Source organism: Argiope bruennichi, chromosome X1 (genome assembly GCF_947563725.1).
Source record: "Argiope bruennichi chromosome X1, qqArgBrue1.1, whole genome shotgun sequence".
NCBI lineage: Eukaryota > Metazoa > Arthropoda > Arachnida > Araneae > Araneidae > Argiope > Argiope bruennichi.
The window spans coordinates 57,581,237-57,607,260 of NC_079162.1; the positions used below are offsets into that span (position 1 = coordinate 57,581,237).

General features: G+C 28.1%; 1 protein-coding gene across 1 annotated transcript in view; it reads left to right on the forward strand.

Moving 5' to 3' along the window:
• The window catches only part of LOC129959236 (uncharacterized), a 28,905-nt gene extending 13,631 nt beyond the window's left edge, over window positions 1-15,274 (forward strand). The window contains exons 3-5 of the mRNA XM_056072059.1: window positions 2,206-2,313; window positions 7,769-7,836; window positions 15,207-15,274. Of these exons, the coding sequence (XP_055928034.1) occupies window positions 2,206-2,313; window positions 7,769-7,836; window positions 15,207-15,212 (182 nt within the window). The 3' untranslated portion in view covers window positions 15,213-15,274. The remainder of the gene's footprint in view (window positions 1-2,205; window positions 2,314-7,768; window positions 7,837-15,206) is intronic.
• Window positions 15,275-26,024: the final 10,750 nt, after the last annotated feature.

Genomic DNA, 26,024 nt, shown 5'->3' on the forward strand with positions numbered 1-26,024 from the left:
AATTTAAAAAAAAGGTGTTATTTGGAAAAAAATTTCCTATATAGTATTTAAAATCCAAAAATGTTTAATAATATCATTTAAATAATTTATATTGCTCTTAGGTATAAAGATAGACAGTAATTTGGGATGCAAATTTACTAAATGGAATTTTTTACGTTTACAGTAATTATCATTCAGAAAACTGCTGAAAGTATGAATTAATTTTAAGACTATTTCTTCATCTGCCTGTGTTCATTATTTTTCTGACTTCGTTGTCATGGCGATTTTGAACTATAGAGATAGTTTTCCTTACAGAAAATCTCGTTTCCTATACAGTTGATGCTATTTCTACATTCATTTATTTTAATGCTATTCTACCTGGGAAAACAAAGTAACATAAGGAAACCAACTTTAAATGCTTTGCCAGTAGTATCTACAACAGGAATACTTTCGTATCTGGACATCTATGAAGATTGATATTATCTATTTTATTGATCTTTAATTAACAATTTTATTCAATAGATTGTAAATATATGGTGCCACAAAATGATTCTCCAATTTAATTTCATCAAAATTTTATAATTGCTACCAAAACCCTTATTTTATATTGAGAGCAAACTGATTAGGTGTCATATTATATTACCATCCATTCATGGGAAAATGTCTAATGTATAGTCTGTCTGACACTGCGACTGTTCCTATTTCAGAAAACGTTTGAGTCCAATATTTTATCATATTCGTTGCAATTCAAACCTCTCATGAATTCGGTGGTTTCGCAATGCGATAGATATATATATGGTTAAATTAACTTTGAACTGCAAGATCTTTTTGACTTTCCAGTGTATATCGGGAACTGCATCATAATAGTCTGAATAATAATAATAATAATAAAAAGGAAAAAACTTACATGGGTTTTTATTGATTTTGAGTTTCATATTTTTTCAACGAAGATGGCAGTTCCATATAAGCAAACATTCATCATAAATTTAGTAAAAGTCGTTTTATTTGAGATAAATTTTAGGGAACATGAAAAAGAAAAATTAGAAGTAATTTATTTTATAATTAAATACTTAATGATAGAAGGCTTATTTATGCTCTTCTATTTGTCTTTCATATCACTTACTTGGAAAATGGGCTATATTTCAATAGATGAAGTTAAAATATTATCTAATACTATAACGTGGGAAATTCCAGTCATATTTGAATATATTCTTTGTTCTTAAACCGTGTTTTCTTTTAATGTAAGCTTCATAAGTTGTTAGCGGTAGGATGTGAGTGCATAGCTTGAGTTCACTTCAAACACTTTTATGTAACTCGTTTTTCTTATTTATATATATTGAATTTTGCTATCGATTTTTCATTTACTTCTTGACTTGCTAAAGTACTGAATTTTTAACACATGTTTGTACTGAATAAAAATACACTATTTAAATATAATGTGAATTCATCGAACAGTTAATCAATTCATATAGGAGAGACCTGATTCTGCACTGCAGCGCCACCTGGTAGTGAATATGTAAAATATACGAATTTCAAGATTCTATGGCATTTCTTTTAAAGTATTATAAATTAAAAATAGACAAGTGGAAAATATTTAATATAAAAGATTTATTTTTACTACTATTTTAATGATCCATTTTACAACCTCTTTTGATGAATTTATTATCCAAAGAATTAAAGCTATCTATCTTTAAGGAGGTCGATAGATATTTTTGTTCGTTATGCAAAAGAGAATTTATTTTATTACATACCGTATAACACAGGTTGCTTGCTAATTAGTAATGAATGATAAAAACAAAAATTTCCATTTTTCTTCCCCAGTGCTTATCTAAAATGTTATTTTTCTTTCAGAAGCAAGATCACATATAGCTATAATTATTAGCATGTAAAAACGCCACATGGTAGTGAAGTGGTAAAAATACTAATTTTTAGTTACCATTGGATTTCTAATAATGAATTATAAATTGAAAACAGAAAAGTAGACAATAATTAAGATAAAAGAATCCACCTTTTAGTATTATTTGAATGAATATTTTTAAGTCTCTTTCGTTGAATATATAATCCAACGAAAAATCATGGGTCATACTCATGGATTTCACTGATATTTTTTGTTGAAATTATATAAATAAGAATTTATTTTATTATACATAGCTTATAACGAAGTTTACCCTGCAAATTAATAATGCATTCATCTTACAATTTGATTTAAATGGTTATTTTTTTCAGCATCCAGATTACAAATTATTACGGTCATTAGCTATAGTAGTATTCAGTGGAAGTTTGATGGAAATGAGTTTAACGGTGGTATTCCTTGTCGAAATCTGAAAGTGACAAGTAAGTTTTGATTTCTTTAAAGGATGCTAAAAATTCAATGCATTGCAAAATTCCAAATTCATTTCTTAATGATGTACGCGCATATGAGATTTTTTTTCTGCAAATAATATTTTTGTATCATACAATGTAGTCATTTTTATCTATGTGTTGTTTGAAGATGTGTTTTGTATTTTATATTTACAGGGTAATCTAAATTATGCAGAAGGTGTTGACGATCTTCCCATTTATAAAATATAGATCAAATCGTAACAAAATATTTTAAACATACTCTCTTGAGTGTGTGGTTTTAATTTAGGAGGAAAATAATAGTTTATATTTTGGCCGATAAGTGGATAATGGCCATCGGCTATCCGCAGTGTGTCAACTTCACATTTTCTCAGAAATGTTTTTTACCGTAATTTAAAAAAATGAAAAATATTAATTGCGCAACAAAACTTATATCGTTGTCGCCGAAAGCATGAACTATTTATATTAGTGAAGATATTTTAAGATATTTCCACGATTCTATTTGAATTTTGGAATGCCACACAATACCATTACAATATTGTAACAATATGGTTGTGCATTTTGTGCTCGCATACATATTTTTCCTTCTGTAATTGAAGCAACGTGTACTGCAGAATATGTGTAAAAAATTAGGCAGTTAAGGAGCTTATTTTTTTTTAAAGAACGAGCCTAAACGCCTTATTTAATTTCTAATTATCTGTGTAATATAAAGAATATATTTCCATCTTGTCTGTTTAAATGTGTGTGTGCGTGTAACAGAAATAATAGCCAATTAAATAATGTTAAGCTTGAAGGAAAAATGAGATATCTGGCGTTGTTTGAGAAATCGATTCAAATTTCGAAATATGCTGTTATTAAATCTTGTCTGATCTTCAATTATATTTAAGCAGATAAATTATCCATAAGCTTAATCATATATGAAATTAAATCCTTCTTATGAATGATTTTATTATGCTATGGATTATTACTAGTGCAATTCTAAACTTTGTAAAGGCCTATTTACTGACTGCATTAAATTTTTGTCTTTTATCTAATCAGAAATTATATACAGCAGATGCATTGATAAGGATTATTTCTGTGTTACTTGTAGTAAATTGTTACTTCTGTAGAATCTTAATACTTAATCTATTTTAATAAGGATGGGTGGTGTTTTATCCTCATATTAAATAATTTATGTATTAAAATGCTATGCGTTTAGTACAATGGTTCAACATTTACTCGTAGGTAGTAAATTTGTGCCCAAAGAAATGTTTTACTCAAAAAAGCTGACTCAACTTTTGGGATGTTGAAACACTTGGAATAAAATTGAAGAGAATTCAACTAATTGGACCTTTTATTTCTTGAAATATTTGACTTTTTTCTTCATAAATCTGCCTAAGTGGCACTGAATTAAAATTATTCGGTAGAACATTATATTTAAAAACCCACACTCAGAAAGGAAACATCAGTATTATTGAAAAATTAATTTTATTTAAAATTTTGGAGACATTATTAAATATCTGCTTTTACTTTGAAATTTTAAATGTAATTTTTATTCTAAAGTCACAGGACATTTTTAGCTTATAAGGGATAAATGATGTGTAAAAAATATTGATATACTGTTTTTTAACATGGAAGTCTAAAATGAACTATGCTATACAATTTTGGAACAATGCAGTCCTCTATCTCAAAAGAAAGTGCAAAGTATTCGTTTGCGGGACTTTCTTACGGTCCGATCGAAAAGGTGTCTTGTGATTTACCAAAATACTCGCTTTACACTCTTTAAGTATTTATCACTTTTAGCCTTGCCTCACATTGTCAAAAAATTGGATATTGTGTCTAAATATCATTTTGTAATACTTTATATAGTCATTTTATATTCAATAACTGAAATGGAAATGCATATATTAAGTCGTCTTAAATAAGTCAATCTTTTAGTGGGCTGAAAGCTAAGTATATTGTTACGAATCTGTAATGCTGCTTCCCAGCATAGTTGGTTCCACCATCTTAAAGAATGTTTTACAGTCATCTGTATTGGACGGAGTCCGGTGTCGCGTCGGAGGTTCCAGAGCTTGGCGACCATTTAGCGACTTGGCGACGAATTTGGCGACTTTGGGGCCAAAATAGATTATACCCGAAACATCGAGAATTTTCCCGATCCGTCCAGTAGAAACCGAGATACGCCTCGAACGTCCTGATTGGTTGAGAGGCTTCTATCCCCGCCTCCTGAGACCTATAAAAGGAGCAGCCTGCAGCTGCCGGGGTCGTCGTGAACCAGATCATAGTCGTAGTTGAAAGCGACAGAGAAGAGTAGTCGGAATCGACGGTGAAGAACTGGTCTTCCAGGGATTAGCAGAGCAGCGACGGAGTCAAGCTAGTGCTGAACTAAGCTGTGCGCTACTGTCTGCAGTAGAGTCTTGTTGTATGCTGCTGTGTATGCTGTTGTATGCTGCACGTCTCGGCTGAAGATAATCGTCTTCTGTGCTGTATATAGTTGTCGTCTTTGTGCTGTTCTGTGTGTCTTCGTGTAAATAAACGTCGTTGTTTCATTTTCTACTGCCGCCAGCTGATTGAGTGTTCTCCGCACCATATAACTCCCACTATCCAAACGAACCCTGAAATATCGTAACAGTATTTTTAACTTGACACGAAAAGCATTTTCAGGAGTGCAATACTTATGTTACTAACTATAAAAGCCAGTAAATATTCTTTGTACGATAATAATCCCAAGACCATAATAACACAATTGAGTTCGAACATTAGAAATTACTTGCTTCGAAGTGATTACTGATGTCTGCCTATTTGTGTAGGTTTTATATGCATTTCTTAAACCTTATCGGTCCGATGTCTAGTATCACCGAACATCGCATTTCAGTTCATCAGGTCTACAGTCACTTGAAACTGGATATATTTTATTGACATTATTAAATGGGTTTTTTCTAATTTTTGTTAAATTCCATTTTAACCTATTAATAATCTTAAGTGAATTTTCAACTCATTTACCAGTATTCTAATAAAATCAATGAACCGCAAATGGCTAACATGCTTTCGCCTTGTAGAAAGAATTGAATACGCAGTAGAATGACTCATAGAATCAGTTTTCAAAATTTATTATTCAAAACCTGATATGAAATTTCTTACTAATAACTACAAAATATAATGAACGAGTTTAACGAAAACTTGTTAGGAAATTTTTATAGGTGCTAAATTTTCTTACACAATCTGAAGGGATTGCAGTTAAGTAGAGTGACTGACAATAAAAATTTCATATTATTTTTTTTTTCAAATTCAACCATTTTTTTTTCTGTGTTAAATTATAAAGTAGGAGATAAAATATCTGTACTCACCACCTATTAGCTCCTAAATTAAGAGCCCTATCGCATAGACAAATCGTAATATTCCCCTATTGATTACTTCAAAAGTTATCTTAATCAAATATTAGATAGACATGCATTCATTGTATGAAAATATTAGATGATAGGCCAAAATTATACGTTATAAAAAAAAACTAACTCAACAGCGAATTGCACTAAGAGTTTTTTAAAAAAATTAAAAATAATGGGAAAATGGAATAAAGGAGAAATAATATCCAACCTATATGCAAGTAGAATTATTTCGTTCATTTTATATTGATAATTTTTATTGGATAAGTTAAATATTTTTTTCTTTGCCACCTGATTAAATACTTTTTCATTTATTATTTCAATAAATCATTCAGTTAAAGATAATCATTGCCTATTTGTAATATTATTTTTAATTAGTATATGCCATTTTCTTCCCATTTTAAATTTGTTGACTACTTCTTACATAGCAGAGTCTGTTCACAAAATATAAACTGATAAACAATGCAATTTCCATTATAGCACATGTTACAAACTACGAGCAAAATGTCTCTCTAGAAGCATGATTGAGACCATCATACTATGTATTAGTATATTTTAGATTATGCCTGAAGTTCAGTTAACGACGTTTTATTTCAAGTGTTATGTAAGCTGTTGTCAGAAACAAAATGCAGAAACATCGATTTCTTCATACCCTTTCTAAATTTAAAATTTTATAAAGAATAAAACTGCCGGATATAAAAAGATTAAGATATAAATATAAAGCATGTATATGTATCGGACATATGAAATATATAAATAATTTTGTAAAAGAGCCAATTCTTAACTACAATTTTGAAAAGATTTTTGCACGCCAATATCTTTGTCAAAATCTCTGCAATAATATAATCAATTAAATGTTTCCACCTCAATAATACCTTCTAATTTATTTGTTTCATGCATATTATATTCGGAAAGTAGAGAATAAATTCCTCTTCACTCGTTTCACTTTCTCTCGCGTTTTGAAAGAGATAGCGAAACCTCAATATTAATTTCACTGCTGTTGAAGCTACAATATATTCACCCGCAGTTATAGACACCATTGTATCTTGTTACCTCAAATGACTGCGCCATTGTTGAGTTTGTATATATAGCTAAAAGTAGACTCTTTTTTGCACACCTTATTAGCAAAATCAATATCGTATATAATAAGATGGCAAACCTTTGACTCACTGGAGAATATTCAATGCCACACACTTTTAAAACGTTAGGGTATCTAAAAAATGCATTTCTAATATTCTAATGCATTTGGCTGGAATTAATTTGAAATCAGTTGACCAAATTGAAGCAAAAATTATATATAATCTTACAATAGAGACAAGAACCTTTAGGGGTTCAATAGTTTTCTGTTAAGGAATTGTCTTTCCTTCTAATATTGAATTTACTATGACGGCAGATTGTTCCAGGATTTGCAACACTAAGTACAAAATGTCCTAAAATATTGTGACGATGATTTCGCGTTATTATCTGGCATATAGAATTTCAGTCAACACCATGGCGATGTTCGATACCTTGTGTTAATAAAATAGGGACTTATGTTGTCTAAATACAAAAGTTTCAGAATACTCTTTTTGTAACTTTATGAAAGCAAGACTCATCTGTTCTGTAGACAATGTCCATTCTCACAAAGCTTCCTGTAGCAGAAATAATATCAAATTTTTGTCTTGAGTCATCTTTAATTTCAAAATGTATTTTCTTTTTATCTCAAAATTTTACAGCTTTTTATCTACATTCAAATTTAAGTTTTTTGTTTCCTTGAAAAGTATCATTGAAAACACATGAATCAACAAAGCCTCCTGGTTAAAGGTTTGGAGACCATCCAATACAAGAAGAGACCTTTGGATTTGACGAACATCGTCATTCGCATAATTTATTTTGGAGGAATTTCCAATGATAAAGGTTATAATATCTTTTGAATAGTATTGGCGATTTATTTCCACATAATTTTAGACAAGGTTACTGCAGAATAATATGCAAAGAATATTTCAAACAAGGAAAATTTTCATACAAAAAAAGCCAAATTTATTTAAGGAGAGGAAAAGATTATGAAATTTTAAATGTGTGTAAAAAATATTTTTATCTCATTATAGAGACTTTTCCCGAGGAAATACTGAAAATTATCTTTGAAAAGATGGAACAGCATCGCCAATCAGAATGGGTTTGTCATTATTATCTTCCACCCTTACTTTGTTTATATTTTGTCGTGTAATCTTGTGTAAGCATTACGTAACATCCATACCCTTCCTAGCTACAATCAGTAATTTTATAAGTATTTTTTTTCTAGTAAGTGTAATAATTCTTTTCGATGGAGAAATTTATTTTGAAAACTATATTTGCGACTTAATTGGTTTTAAAAAAGGTCTTTCCTTTTTTTTTCAAAATTTCATTCATAAAATTTCTTTTCTTCATACAAATTATTTTAAATTACACAATATTATGATTAATTTTGAGGCAGCATAATTTTCTGCAAAACCGTATATATGCAGCATAATATAAATTAGTATTTCAATTCAATGTTTCAAATAAAGTTGCTTATTAAAAGATATAAAATATGTGTAAAGATTCAGCAAAAAATGTGATTTCTTAGGACAAATATTATTTTATTTTTGGACATAATAATACTATTGCATGAAGAAGTTTTGATGAGTATGAGGAACAATATTATTGTATTGTTTCTGCATAGTTAAATAACTGATGAAATTCATATTGCTAAATAATCCTTTTTAATATCCAAAACCATGACAGATCTATTTTCAAAGTATTTTCTGTAAATTTCTCTTTAGAATTCTTTTTATTCTTCTAGATTCTAAATACTTTTCAACTTATTTCTTTAATGAATGGTACTGGCATAAATGGAACTTAGTTCTTCAGTGCTATAATTGTTTCGGTAATTATGTTTATTTTTCTATTTCTTCCTCTATGTGAATTAGATTTTTTTCAAAAAAATGCTTCAGCCCTTTTGGGAAAACAGAATATATGTTGTATCATATTTAAGAATTTTAAAGGGAGCACAAACAGCTTTTAAAAGTACAAAGATTGTTGTTTGATTTCTAAAGCAAAATGATTCAAAATTGTTTAACATTGTGTTATGAAGTTTATTTAAAACTTTGTTAAATTTCATAACTTGAACAATTACTTAACACCATTGTCTGTTTAATAATGTTGTTAAGGGTTGAGTATAGAGCTGCTGTTATTTTTTCTTCTATTTCGAGGCATTTTTGCTTTTTGTATTTAGTTTGACATTATTTACCACATTTACCCTTCAACTAATATCGTTTCGTCATCCATCTATGCCTCATCCAAAAAATGTATTTTTTCTTTACTTGATTATATTATATTTTTCAAAAATTTAATTTACTGCATTATCATTACATGGAATATCTTTATTATATAAAAAAAAATCTATGGATATTTTTATATTTACATCTTTATTTTTCGACAAAGGTATCAGTTGTTTCTTTTCTTATTTTCAGAGTTTAATTCAGTAAAAATTCGATTCCATTAATCGCTTTTATATTATCTCTTGAAAGAGTTTCTAGATTTTTCATTTACGAAGACAAATTTTAATTTGATAAGACAAAAAAAGAAAAAGAAAAGACAATCACTAAGAATACGTACAAAACTGGTGATACATACGTATATTCAAACATCATATTTTATTCTCAGCATTTGCTTTTAAAATGCCTAAACTATAATATAATTTCAGATCATTTTATAATCGGAATGTATGATCAACTTCATTATACAGGAAAAAAATCCTTCTTAATATAGAAGTTAATACTCTATTGAATATTTTAAACAATGTCAGACGATGGGAAATATTCGACCACTCACTTCTTTGTCAATACTTCTATCAGATGTCACTGCGAATTACACAGATGAATAGATTAATCCTAGATAACTAAATTGAAATCATTGTTACTTTGCAAATAAGCTTTTGACTCACAGACAATGAATTTCAAACTGGTGTATTTTTAGTTTTGCCCTTATTTCTTTCAAACAAACTAGAGTAAAGTGTAGAGAAGTTATAATATTTCAATTAAAAAATAGAAATTTTACTTTATATGAAGTTAGTAGGATTGAAATAATTTAAACACTACAAAGAACATCTCGAATTTGCAGACGCGGGTAGTCTATTAGATGAACGTTTAGTTATCGAAGATTAAGAACTAGTGATTCAGTTTCGAGCCGTACACATAAATATTTTTCAAAAAAACTTGTTTCCATCCTAATATTCTAGCGAAATGGTATATTCTGGTTGTAAAAAATCGAATATTTTAATATTTTGATTTATTAATAGTGTTGAGCAATACTATTATATCTAAGCATTCAAAGGTGGCGCAAAATCGCGCGCCACCTAGAGTCGAAAAGAGAATTTTTTGAAGTTTCGGCGTTTATTCTTGATAAAAATATTTCTTGAACTCCAGACTTTTAAAATTCTATGGTATAAAATGTTTACATTGAAAATTTAAACTATAATAAATATGCTACTAACAATATCTATAGATGAAAAATTGACGATTACACAGGCATAAAATAAATAACAATTTATGATTTTTGCCTTTTTGAATCTCTTTAATAATATATTTAGAGTAAACCTCATAAGTGATTCTTAAAGCTGAATCTTTATTTGTAAATATTTAAACAAACGAGGCAGTTTATAAGAAAGAAACATTTCAAAATATGCAAATATTCAAAGAAAGCTCTAAAAAAATTATATGAATATACACCTCTTGCATTTCTTTCTTATCCTGACGTCATTATTGTTACAGCTTTAAATATTCTTCTCTGAAGGGAATAAAAGCATATAAAATTAGTCTAGAAATATGAAAATTTTTAGAATAAAAGTTAAAATTAGGAGAGTATTAGTTAGACATTAACTATCAAATATGCCATTTACAATTATCTTTTCGACGAATTAGAACAGGCTTCTTAAAGATCTATTCGCTGCTCCATATCGTCATCCGGATCCAAATGTAATTATCCAAATTTGATTATCTACAATTTAGATGCTAAAGTTGTGCACCAAATTTTACATATCCATCTCTGTTCGGTTTGTATTGTTCGTATCATGTATACTTATTTTTGTATTGCCTTACAAGCAGATTTCCTCTCAATGGATTTCGTGAAAAATTTGATAGAAATAGATGCATATACGACACATATGCAACGCGCGCCAACTGCTTTTACTAGCCCGCTGTCCCATGTTACATTGTATCAAACTTTCGTTATGAAAACCAAGAGTAATTACCACTACTCTTTTCAATAAAGAGATACCTATCAGATACTTTAATCCCTCATGTAAACCCTAGACATTTATGTTTAAAAAATTTTTAGAAAAAGTGGTAATTCAAAAAATTTTAAGGTTTCTGATTTGGGCATTTATTTAATATTCAAAAGGGATTTTAAGCTGGCAGTGTCATGTACACGAGTTTACAAGTGATTTATCTCTAATAATCTGTGCCATATTTTAATAAAACACAATGTTAAAAAAAAAATGTATTTTTTAAAGATATATTAAATAAACTTCTTTGTCATATATATATATATATATATATATATATATATTGCAGAGTTTGTAATGCATCGAAATAAGATAAAAAGGAATAGACTGCTTTCACTTTACTTGTGAAAAATATATTTCTCCACTGTACTTCGCTTTTTGAAATTAAATTTATTCTAAATATTCGATTTGTAAGTTTTTAAGTTTTTTTGGAAGCGTCAGATGATTTTTTTTTTTTTTTTGTACAAAAAGCATGACTTCTGTAAATTAATTTCTTTTATAAAAATGCTCTAAAATAAAATTTTCACATTTTATCTCGAAAATAGCATCAGATCTAATATTCTGACAGACACTTTACCAAGGAATTCTTCTTTCTTGGAAATAACAAATTTTCATTAATTGAAAGTACCTGTTATAAAATGCTGAAAGTATATAAGTCATTAAAAAAAATTTAAACATTTTATGTAATGAATATATTCTGCATCTATTTCAATTGTTAGATCACAACAAAGGATTCGAATGAAAAATTTGCCTGCAAATAGAATTTAACGTTATAATGAATAAAACACAATGGAATGATAATGCTTTCAGCCTTCTTTCTGGTGAATCAATAAAATTGCCAATTAAATCAATTGAATTCAATCAATCAATTCTGGTGAATCAATTAAATTTATGTTTAGTTTTGAATGTTTCTCCGAGAATACATTGCTACTCCACAGAAATAAACAGACCATTTTTTTTTGAAAGGAAAAAGATATACTATCTTCCTTGGGCCGAAACCAAATTAAAGATTTGAAAGAAGATTATTCAATTAAAGATTTGAAGAATAATTTTTCATTATTTTGGAAACGATTTTTAAGGACGAATTAAGTTCTTTATCAGAATCATTTAATTTATATGGATCAAAAATTTTAAGATTATCTCTAAGGCCATATATATCATCAATACTTCTATATGGGCATAGTATGTCGAAATGTTCATATTTTCTAATATATCCATAGAATATAGAACTGTGCATGTGGCCCATGAGGGGCAGGTTCTATATCACATAAAGTAAGGATCATGCGTGTCCTTTTTGTTATTAATATTGATATGTTTTAAAGCACGAATACAAAACAGTCATTAATAGAAATTTGGGGTTCTGTCCTACGCATCGGCTTAAAAATTCTTTTACCATCAAGCCCGTGAATTTAATCTTCTAAACAAACAGGCACGAATTTTCTGTACGGGCCAAGGCTTGTCTTGATCTTCCAGTTTTATACCAAAATAAGTAATAAACAATTTCATCCAAAAAGTCTTAAAACCATTATTTTTTTTTTTTATTGTACAGTGGCCCGGAGTACAGCAAAAATAATGTAGTGTGTGAACATTAGGAAATTTGAAAGCCATTTATCCTCTACCACAGCCACAAACTAAAAGTTAAACGTATTTCTTATTGTAACTGAAAACCATATCAACGCTTGAAAAAATTATAAAGAAAAGTGGAATAGACAGGCATGCATTAACAGGCTATTGATCTTAACTTTATTTAATTTTTCTTAACTTTATTTAATAAGACAATTACCAATTTACAATAAAATCTAAAATAATAAGAAATCCTTTCATTGGAAAGATTTATGTAGTTAAAATTGGAATTTAAATCTACAAATGTTTAATAAGTTCATTCAAATAACTTTGTTGCTTATAGGTATAAAGTTAGATAGTAATTAATTATCAAATTTACATTATGTAAGTTTTTTTTTCTTTAAATAGCATAGAATACTGTATAGTATTCTATGCGAAAATAGCATTCAGAAAACAACAAAAAGCGCTAGATAATTTTAAGACTTTATTTTATCACACACCTGTTTTGCTTATTTTCTTGACATCGTTGCTGATGATGATTTCGAACTATAAGGATTGTTTTCCTTACAGAAATTTTCTTTTCCCATTCATTTGGTGCTACTTCGACAATTTCTTTTAATGCTATTCTAATTGGGAAACAAGTTTGCACAAGGGATTCAACGTTAAATGTTTTAGCAGCAATATCCAGAAGAGAAACTCTTTCGTATCTTGATATCTGCGCAGATGGCTACTTTAGTGTTTGTTATTTAGCAATATTATTATCTTGATAGTAAATATATGATACCTCAAAATGATTTTCTTTTTTAAATTGTTCACTGTTTTATTAATGCTAACAAAATCTATATCATATAGGGAGAGCAAACCTGTCATGGAATGTCTAATGGTATGTCTGACATTGATATTGCCCCTATTTTAGAAAACGTTTGATTCCAATATTATAATATACCAATTTCAATTCAAACATCTCAGGAACTCAATGGCTCGAATTTAAAACTTCGGAAGTACAATATACTGTATTATCAGTATACAGTATTCATGGGTAATCAAACAAAAGGGACCTGATCTGTCTTTTTTTTTTTTTTCATTTATTACACGTAAAGCAACTACTGATGAAGACATCTAAAGCAGAGGTACAATACTAACATAACATGCACAGACATCACAAAAGTACACACACAGAGAGCAAAAGTAGTCACATCTTTCTAGCGCAGTAAAACCAAAGTACTCTGGCGGAAAAAGTTGTTGCCAGATCAAGATTTAAGTTCTTGCGCTGGCTCTGCAACATCCCGCCCCCGTTGAACATCGGTCTAACATCCTGAATTGGTAGGGGAATTATGCGGTTCATGGCTCGTTGGAATAATCCGTTGGAGGTTTGTACCTTAACTACTCGAACAAGTCCATCGGGTCCAGGTATTGTTTTCTTTATTCTCGCCAACTTCCAATATAATGGCTTGTGGTCGTCCTTCAATATGACTGGGTCACCTTATTTCAGGTTGGACTGTGGATTCTTCCATTTCTGCCTCTGCTATAGTTGTTGCAGATACTCCCGACTCCAGCGGTCCCAAAACTTGGATTTAAGGTCCTGGACATGGCTCCACCTGGAAGATAAACTGACAGTAGTATTTTGTTCAGTTAAAGATAGTAACGATGACCTAACCAAAAAATGCCCCGTTGTTAGAGGTTGTAGATCGGTTGGATCGACGGACAAGGGGGACTGATGGGGTCTTGAATTCAATATCGCTTCAATTTCGACAACCAATGTGCTAAGTTCCTCAAAGTTCAGAATTTTGATCTTGGTGACTTTCACTAAGATTTTTTTTTTCATAGATTTTATATTTGCCTCCCAGAGACCACCAAAGTTGGGGGTATTAAATTCCAGTTGATGCCTTCCTCGGCACTGAACCTTTGAATCGAATTGGATTTGCATAATTTAAATAGAGGGTTCAGAAGAGCATGTGCTAATTTAAAATTAGTTGCATTGTCACTCCAAATTACTGAAGGTCTCGATCGCTTTGCGATGAATCTTTTAAAGCATGCCAAGAAGGCTTCAGTTGTTAAATCAGATACTTCTTCTAGATGAGTAGCCTTAGAGCTAAAACATATAAATATGGCGATGTAAGATTTGATGGTTACTCTAGATCTTTTCAAATTAGGTTTCGTTATGATTGGGCCTGCAAAATCGATTCCCACCTTGTCAAAATGTCTGGATGGAATGACCCGATCTCTTGGTAAATCGCTCATCATCTGTTGAATAGTTTTATTTTTTACTCTGAAACAAGTTAAGCATTTTTTAATTACACTTTTAACTGTGGCTTGTCCATCTGGTATCCAGTATTGCTGTCTAATTAAATACAGAGTAGTTTGAACACCGGAGTGGAGTGCTTTTTTATGACAGTATTCTATCAGTATATCTGTGAAATGGTGTTTCTTAGGTAAGAGTAGGGAAAATTTTTGTGAATCTAGAAGATCAGAAAATTTTAGTCTTCCGCTTACTCTTAAAAGCTCATCATTATCTAAGAATACATTTAAATTCAGAAGGAGATTATTCTTTGGAAGAGCTTTATTTTTTTTTTAGATAATTTATTTCAAATTCAAATTCTCTCATTTGTATAATTTTTATTAAAGATTTTGTAGCATTTTGTAATTCTGTTACATTTAAATTATTTCTTTCTGTTTTGCAGAATTGATTTACAACTATGCAAGATTCTTGAACACCATGCAGTTACTCTAATTAATTTGCTGAAAGAAGAATACCTTTTAATCAAATCATCATCCAATGGATTTACTTTTCCTATTGTTGAATTTATTAGAACGTTCTTTTTCAATTCTTGTCTGCGTCTTCTTTGATATTTATCTCATTATTTTTTTTACCTAATTTAGGCCATTTACATTCATTTTTTAACAACCAGTTTGGCTCATGCTACCAGAAGTTAGAGTAAAAAGTTGATTCCTGCTAAATTGCTTCCGATGTGGCTTATTTTATAAGTTTCTTTCTTGTTGATTTCTGTAATATTAATGTATAGATGGATTGGAAGGTGGTCACCAGATATTTCTGTTATGGATTTAATTTCAGAAAGGTAGTTTACGTTTCTGGCTATTGCAAAGTCTATTATTGTTTCACTTTTTTTGGTATATCTTGTTGGGTGGTCTGGTCCTATAATACGGTCCTATATACGACCACTAATAAGCAAAAATACAGTAACAAAAAATAACATAAAATAACCATATAATAACACTCAAACCAATTATGAAAACATAGTGTAAAAGAAATGCAAATTCTTTTAGGGGCTTTGTGATTGGTTTAATTTTTATCTTAACTGACATCATCTTGCGAATTATTAAAAGCACTTCGGTGGAATTTTTAATGCAAAAAGAAATTAGAAATCCCGTAATGGATTGTTAAAGTAAAGAAATTTTAAAGCTTCATAATAATGGTAAATCGTACAATGAAATTTCTGTTCTGTTCGATAGACCTCGTTCAACTGTGCAATCAATCAATCAATCATGCAAAAGTTTGCCGCCATTGGAACAATTGAAAAGAGTACACATTCTGGGGTAGAGTTAACCGGAGGACGTATTGGAGGATCAAGCTAGGTTCCAATTAGTGCCTGTAGATGGCGCCAGCAGTCTACGGCCATCTATAGGCGCTAACAAGAACTATCCCAATTGCAGGATTAGCTATAACAGGGGTTATAAGATTTGGCAAATAAGCACATTTGTGGCGAATTATGCCAATCTTTTTCATTTCCTATTACGCGATTTTGTTTTTTATTTTATTCCGCCAAAACTTGGAATCGTCAAACTGATTCGTTTCTTTTACTCTTTCTGACACTTCACTCGTTTCTTTTACACTCTTTCAGAAATTCATCTGATAATTTTTTTATTTTAAATTGATTTTGATGTAAATAAATTCTTTATTATTATTAAAATGTATTTATTTATTAAGAATTTTTTAAGTCATTTGTTAAAAATTATTATTTATTAAATAACTTATTGAAAATATAAATGTATCTATTTATTATTTATTTTATTATTGTATAATTATTTTTCATTTGAAAGAAAACGTCTCCAACAGTCGATAATAATAGAAATATTTTCATGCGAAATTTGAATAAATAAATGCTTTTATGTTATTGCGATTCGAAATAACATTTGGCTGCAAGGACTCTCCATATAATATATATATAAATTTTTTACTAAATACAAATTTTTTTTTTAATAAAGGAGAACGTGCGCGTGTGTATGCAGAGAAGAATAAATTTGTAGGAAAGTGTAATGTTTGGTAGAGCAATTTTTTAATTTTTATTATTTAAAAACAGCGAAAAAATTTGAAGTTTTTCTGCAATAACTTTCGAAAATGTTTCCAAATTAAAAAAAGATTTTAATTCATCTTTAAAATAAAAGTATATTTAGACATATATCTTTTTAATTATAAAATCTTATAATATTCTTTATTTTAACAAATTTTTAAATTTTGATTTTCAGCAATATTGTAAATGAAAGACAAATCATTTTCATTTTTCAATCAAAGCTGAATGATTTTTCTTTGTTAAAAAATATGAGATAAAATTATTCATACTTTTAATATAATAAAATTTATAGGCTGGCATGCTATCAATAAATTGCATCTTTCGAGGCAGGTTGTTGGACTTAGAGCTTCCAAATTTGGCTGGCAATTAGCTATTTCTTAAATAGTAATATTAAGAAATCTTATTTCAAAAATTAAATTAAAATTTTAATAAAAAATTAACAAAATTCCAGCATTTTCTTTATAACTTCGAAATATATCATTGACCAAAAACATTTTAAATTTTAAAAAAATTAATTTTTCAGTTATCTTTTTTTTTTTTTTTTTAATTCCATTCAATATTTTTCTTCTTTGATCTTAGTATTTTTCAAAATACTTTTAAACGTATTTTTCAAAAATATTTTTCATTGGTTTAGTAAACTATACTTCTATATGAGCACATTGCAGTGATATTCAATACAATTTTATGCGCATATTATTGTCATTTTAATTTTTTAAAGATAATATAAAACTAAACAGCTAAAATCTACAATCTTGGATTTCTATAATATTTTGGATGAAGATTCAAATCTACTTTATTATTTTCATTTTTATTATTTATTTTTTATTTATTTTATTTCATTTATTTTAGGTTAACATAAAATTAAAAATTAGATATAACTGGATTATCATCTTTTTTTTTTTTTTTTTTTTTTTTTCCTAATAAAATACAGTTGATTTTTTTATTTGACCAGCTTTTTATGGCTTTTTTCTATCATTTAATAAAAAGCAATTTTAAAAATTAACTTTCTATTAGTTTTAATATATTTACTTCTTAGGTCAATCATTAAATAAGTCCTCTATCAACTGCAAGATAATTCTTTTCGAAGGTTATGTTAATTATTTATATATTATAGTTTGCTTAAAACAGTAATTCACATAAAAAACTAAGAATTAAAAAAGAATTAAACTAAAATTAAGTATTAAAAAAAATTCTCATAAACAGTATTTTTTATAATAATTTACAATTATATGTAACTTGTTATTTTTTGCAATTCATGCATTAATTTAACTAAAATTAAATTTATTGCAAATACTTTAATTGACATAATTAAAGTAATACTAAATGAATGATGGACAGACCAGCTGGTCACCGAAAGCAGCTGGTACATCCCTAATTATTTCGATTTCGTTTCCAAAGTATACATCTAGCAATAATCATCCTTATAATGTAAATGTGTTTTCAATGTGAAACAAAACCGTCTACTTATATCATTGGGGAACGCGGTGTTAATTTTTAAATAGTTAGCTAACATTAGAGCTCATATTTCTTCTTCGGCTCTAGCCATGTCATACATGGAATACCTGTTTAGTTATGCACCGACTCCTCTTAAAATCCAAAATTAATATTTATTGACTGATTCTCTATTTAGCATTTATGTTCAGCTGCCGGGTATGCGCTTATATTGTTATATTAATGTTGAATGTGTAGCATGGACCTTTAATTGTTCTATAAATTTCTACATATCTTTTCTAATCAACTACTATTCCTTGAATAATCTACATTTATTCTCTGAAAATGTAATGAACTTGTTTGTAGATTATTTGATGAAAATAAGCTGGAATGCATAAACCCCTTCAAACCCATAATGGGATTTATGATATTTGATTTTATCAAGTAAATTCTTCCAATCAGACTTCAAATCTTAAGAAATAAAAAATTCAATTAAATATTCATCAAAAACTATTGTTATGACTATTGTTATCAATAGAAGGATATTGGAAAACCTATCAGGAAAAATGATAGAAAAAAACCATGAAGGAGCCCGAAGTGGAGCAGTTCTCTTAGTTTTCGGAAAGGGGACATCCTACAATGGCAAATTTTCAGGCATTGTGTTTTAATTTTGTTCAGTTAAATCCTATTATTCCTTCCAGTGATTAATACATTAATCTTATCCGGTATCAATAACATCATGTAATTGATCTTGACCATTTGTTATCTGCTAGGAGAGAACAGATTAAGGAAATAAATGTCTTTGACGGTAGATCAAAAAGATCCTTATATTTTCTATAGACTACTTATATTCTCTTTTCAAGTTTATCACAGAAATTATACAAAAAATAAATATTAAGGTGATTCGAACCTTTAATTCGAAATATCGTAGTATAATAATATTTTAGGTTTCATTTTAATCTATCTTTATATTGTTCTTTTTCCTTAATTACAACAGCAATAAAGTAAATAAAAATGGTGTTTAATATCGACAATATCAAACACATTCTTGAGTATAAGACCAAGAATTAAGCAGGATCGGTCTTTAGTCGATTGCTTCCAATTGGGCGACGTTCATAAGGTCTCTTTCATATTTCCTGCATACAGGGTTAATTTTTCTTCCGCCTTGCCATGGACCTTAACAAACATAAAAGAATCCTAGTAGTCTTTTTACGAAGGGTATTGTATGTTCGTAACATAAAATTTACAGCTAGTTTGTCTATTTAGTAGGGGGAAAAGGGGGGGGGGGCACGAGAAGGGTATTGGGACCAGACATTTCCGTACGAGTCAAACGTCCAATAAATCATTCTTAGCTCATTGAAAAAAGGGGCTAGGGAGTGATTAGTCTTTGCTAAAAACGCATAAGCCTGGTGGCAAGAATGTTTAGTGAGAAAATGTATTGGTATTTTGACTAAATTTTGATATTTAAACATAAGGAAAAAGCTTCTGTCTGTTTGTACATGTGCTGACTTTACAAACCAGCCTTTTTGACATGTATCAATCAAATTTGGCAAATATTTAGTTTGGTGGGTAAAAATGTGCTTTTCAGAGTGATAAAATTTTTTTTAATTAATTAAAAATTAAGCGAAATATTGGGTTTTATTCGGGATAACTTTTTAAAAGTTTACAGTAGAAAAATAGTTTTTATAGCATTATAAAATTAAAATATATATATATATCCTTTTAATGATACCAAATTTGTTTATCATACAATTTTTCTTACAATATTTAATAAATTTTTTGAAATATATTTTAAACGTATTTTGCAACAATATATATTTCACTGTTGAAAAAAAAAGCTCAAAGCCATTTTCAATGTTACTACTAATTTTGTATCAGCTTTTTTTTCCCTTTTTTTTTTTTTTTTTTTTTCTGTTTCAATTATTGTTACCAGTTTTTTGTCTATCATTGTTTCTATCTTTTTTTAGAATTTACAATTTAGAAGAATTCGGAAAGTTAAAACTCTTTAGCAACGGAAATTATTAACTTCTAGTCCACTTAACATGCTATCTACTAATGGATCTGTGGCGAAACTTTTCATGAGCAGAAAATAAAAATTTCAAGGCATTTCTTCTTTAAAAAATAATTAGCATTTTATGCATTGGATTCTGGTTCATTATAAAAGTGATGTTTTCTATAAAATTTGAATAAAGGATTTTTTAAATAAAAGCCTTTTAACTAGGAAATGTGAATTTATGAAATTATTATTCTGCTCTGAATTTATTCAAAAACAAGATATTTGTTCTTAATTCGAATTCTCCTGTAATCCTGAAAGGTTATTTTTAAGAATTTTATTTTAACTTTTGCGAGCTCAAATGCTCACAAAAATAAGTTTTTTTTTTTTTTTTTTTGTTTAATTTTTAAAACTTTTTTCCATTATGGTAGATATGGATATTCTATCAACATTTTTATTTATTAATCACCATTTTAACAAGACACATTTATCCATATGTCATTAATGGGAACATTTGGAATAATATAGTTTTTTTCGTGAAATAATTTGCAGAAGGGGGGGAAAATCCCATTCCGATTTCTTTTTTGAATGAAAATATGATAGTTGAATGCTTTGTGAGGAAATTGAAAAATGCCTTTGGAAATAAAATAAAATTAAAAATAAAAATAAAACCATGAAAATTTTGAATTTCTGGCTTGTGATAAACAGATAAAACGCATTTCAAATTTATATATTCATTTACGGATTCTCTTGACAGTTTCAGTTTCTTTAGCATCTGTAGAAAGAAAGTTTTCCAACTTGAAATTAATTACGATCATTAAATCATTAATTATAAAACATACGATCATTAAATCATTAATTATAAAACTTACGATCATTAATTCAGCAAGGACGCTTAAATTGTTGGGCAGTTATATCGATTGGATCTGAAATCAGCCGGATTTCAGATTTATATAAAAAGTTCGCAAAAAGAAATAAAAACAAGAAAAATTGCTCCCTAATAATAAACGACAATAATGATCTATGAATTTTCAATTATTTTTTATGTAAGTCCTAAAAATTATTTATTTTTGACAATGTTCTTGCATTTCAATTTTCTTTTTGTACCAAATAAAGAATTTTCATAAATCTTTGTTAAGTCACTGAAATAAATAGTATGGTGACCTATTTACTTATTACAAATAGTATACAAATTTTTGTCCATTTGTTAGCTAGCTTATGTGCATTCATGAATTAAAAATTAAAGCATATGTTTTAAAGTATATATAAATTTACGAGTATGTTTGGTTTATTAATCAGTGTGAAAAACACGTTTTAATCATTTTCTATTTAGCGTTAATTTCTATTTGTGATTTCCATTCTATTGCTGAGTTATATCTATAGCAACATTTTATTTAATACTAGTCACCGAATAACTGGCTAGCCAACGTTAATGGCCGCTAAAATTTTCAATTAAATACTTTACGTAACTGGGTCTTAATAGCTTCTTAAGCAAATTATTAATAAGCTTCAAATTTTGATAGATAGTCTATAATAAATATTATATTAGAAGACTTCTATGATTCTATTCATTTTACTATGCATTTTTCTTATTTTCTGCCAACGCCACTAACCATTTGGATGCGTTTTGATATTTTTAGTCTTTTAACAATACAATCTAATTTCTAACCTAGAGCAAAACAAAAATTGGCATTTTTCTTCATATTAAAAATATTTTAAATGTAAATTTTTCAGGTTTTTTTTTTTTTTTTTTTTTTTTTTTTTGCAGAATTAGATAATTATATTGCTTACTTTCCTGAGATCAGCTTTGCCAGTCATAATTTTTTTAAAGGACAGAATAATAATTTGCACAATAAAACGAAAACTGAAATTTTTTTTGGCAAATTTAATAATAACTTTGGTGTCCATCAAGAATTCTTATGCTTTTGTATAATTATTCTTGATACGCTTAATATTTGCTCAGAATTCTTAAGATTTTTGCTGGAAAATGTGCCTAAAATATTTTTAGAAAATTGATTAAATATGAAAAAAATATTTATACTGCAAAAAATTACAATCATTGGAAATTTTTTTTTCTGAATATATAAAAATAACATTTATACTGTAATATTTTATCGAGGGGAAAAAACATCAAGAACTTGCTTAATTTTTAATTAATTAAAATTCTATATGAAATTTTAAAAAATTGCTCCGAAGTGCACATTTTATCCGTCCAACATAGTAAGTGCGTACTAAGTTTGATACCTATATGTCTTACGGTTTGATTAATAGAGCGTCAACACCCAGATATACAGACGCGCAAACACATATTCATCTTTATTATTAGTAGAGATCGCTCTACTAATAATACGCTTTATTATTAGTAGATAATGCATTTCATGTTTGTAAAGATGAAGTTTTGTTATGGAATTTTTATTCACCCTCTCAAGTGACACAGTTCAAAATTGCACTACACGTTTGTATTCTCTATGTATTATACTTAATTTTGCTAGAAATTAACTTGTCAATTTACTTAATTTTTAATTTCACATGAGTAGTGTCATCCGGTACTGAATATGAGAAAAAAAAAACAATTTATTTTTAAATTACATAATGCATATAATCTGCACTAATTATAAAGATAAATTTGTGTGTGTTTGTATTGGTACTGTACAGGGAAAATCGTTTGATCTATAACAACCAAATTTTGCACATATATTCAGTGCGGAAATTTGAAATTTCGGTGGGATTTTTTGAATTTTTAGTTAATTAAAATTTGTGAAATTTTGGTGTTTTTGCAATGATTTCTGAAAATATTATAGCAGAAAAACAATTTGTACAGCATCTTAAAATTCAAAACATTATCTTTTTAATGATGAAAAAATTTTTGCCATATAATTTTTTTTTTATTTTTTAAAAGTTTTTAAGTTTATTTTACAACATTGTATTTTATTACTGAAGAGAAACTGAAACCATTTACATTGTTGCTCCTAATACCTCAAATTAGCCTTTTCCTACTGATATGACCAAGATATGAAGGTTTGGTTTATTTTCCCATGTTGAGTTGACTTCAATATGGGGCATGCTTTTAATAATTTTTCTATATATATTTTGTTATATTATATTAAAAAAAAGTTCGCCCTTTTGTGACCAAAACTGAGTGAATTATGACAATTTGAATGTCACTGTTTTATAAAAACGCGGAACTCCATTGACTGCCTCGAAGATACAAAATCAGTGCCCTGAGTTTCCCCAAGATTGATCAATCTAAAATAATTACATTTTTGATTGTCCTAAAATAAGGATATTCAAGGCTTTATAACTCGGTCAGATTTGCCGCAAAGATGGAAACGTTAGATGGTCAAGATTATTTTACTGAATAGGATTCCTAGGTCTGAAAGATCGTATAAAATTTAGACTTCATAATCGTTTACAGAATTACTTTTTTAATTGAAATAAAATAAAATATTACGTCATTTAAATCTTTTAGAAAGCAAAATTAAAAATAAAATTTTATGACGAGGCCAAAGAAAATATTATTAAATTATGTTTTTATTTAATTCATAAAATATGTAAATATTCTGTAATACAAATTAGATATTAATTCTGAACTCATATATTTTTTAAAGACGTGTTTGGTTTTTAAAAAATGTATTTATTAAAGTTTTATCAATTACGGCTTCAATTTCAAGTTTTCATTTTACGGGAGCTCATAGAAAATTAGAGAAAGGCATCGAAGAACGATCAGAATAAGGAAAGGCTTCTATAATAGTATCGGTGATATGTTTATAAAAATTTGAAGCTTAAAAACATTTTGCTTGAAAATCTATTAAGAGAGAAAGTTACATAAAATATTTAATTGAAAAGCAAATGTTAATTCTAGGCAAACCAGCTAGTTGCCAAAGGGGAATAGTAACAATGATTTAAAAATTTTAAAAAAATCAATTAAAATTTTTTTAAATCTACTTTTAATTCACTAATTAGAATATCTTTTAAAAAGTGGTTTTTTTTTTTTTTTTACAAAAGTTATTTTATATAACTGGTAAAAATTGTCTAGAAATAAGTATTATAGAAAATAGTTTCAGATTGGGCCTCGCGTTTTCTAAGACCAACCCTGTAACAAAGGTACTAGAAAGTATTATTATAAAATATTCTTTAAAATATTTAATTAAAATATGAAAAGAAATTACACAGAAATAAAATTGATATCACTGAATAATTAATATTTTGAATTTTAAAATGGCATAAGAATGATTTCTATGCAACAATACGCTCCGAAGGAAGGAATGAGGTTTGTTTTCCGGCGTATGCTCCTAAACGGAAGGGTTAAAACGTCAATAAATTTTTGAAGAAAAAAACCTATTTGCAATTTTAAAAACTTTTCTTAGTGAACATTTATTATTCAAATTACGAACCAACTTTCGGTCGAACGGTCTAGCCTTCAGAAATCTTGAATATGTTTTTGCCTTATAAATGTTCTAACTTAATTCAGAGACAACATCCAATCTATAAATTTAATCATGTTAAAATTTTTGTAAATAATGCAACATCCTTTTCAGAAAAATTAGACATATCAACCGAATGAAAAATTGAGCCCAATAAAAAAAAATAATAAATAAAAATCGATATTTTAACTTGAATTTATTTTTGCAAACGATTGCCTTTATTTGAGAAGCTACTTTTAAGAGATTTCTTTCTTTGATGAATACAATACCAAACAAGAAAGGGGAAAATATAAAACTCATGTTATTAAAATTTTTTGGTTAAAAATCTTCATCATTAAGCAGATTAATAAAAATAATAAAAATTTTGCTATATGCTGCCTTCCAAATAGCTCTTCTCGGTCCTTTTTAATGAATATTAAATCAACAGAATAACGTTAGAGTAAGATGCTGATACCCGTTCGTAATTTCAGTCTTACTGAAGAATAATATAATTATTAATGTGTTTATCTATATGTTAACATGAGTTACAAGACAGACTGCCGCCCCAAAGCTTAACATTCAGCAAACGTGATTTAGAGGATAAAAATGTGTACTTTTAGGCAATTTATCAAAATTTACAACTATAATTTTAATTAATCTCTCTCTCTCTCTCTCTCTCTCTCTCTCTCTATATATATATATATATATATATATATATATATATATATATATATATATATTTATACATACTATATATTGAAATAAAACTCATTCGACATGGTTGTATAAAAAATGGTTTTGTCCATTATTGCTATCAAAACATTAACTATATTAAAATGCAGCTCAAAACAGCGAACTCAAAAACTGACTAAAATACATCGATAAAAAAAGTATTAAATAAGAAATAAATCGTAATAATGATTCCAATATTCTTTATCAAGTGTTTGTAATATTTATATGCTACAAGAGAAAAATGGATTCAGTTTAATCACCTTTACTTAAAAATCATCCGTTCAAAATGGATATTCACAGACCAATGCGAATGTCAAATACTTTGTTATATCATTTGTGTAAACAAATAACTGTAGGTTTAATTATTCCTTAATTTGTCTTTTTTTAATTCAATAAAAATTTATTCATTTGCCTTCATAAAATGGATGCATTTGTTTGAAGGAAATTAGATCATGAGTTCAATGAATTTTCCCATCTCCAGGCATGGGTTAAAGTGTAATTATCAAGTTTCTCGTGGGAAAAGTGTTGATTATCCCATAAAAAAGAATCATTATCCATCAATCACTCACATTATAAGAATGAGAAATATGCATTCCCTACAGCTTTTCTAACTGTTTACCAAGTTTTCTC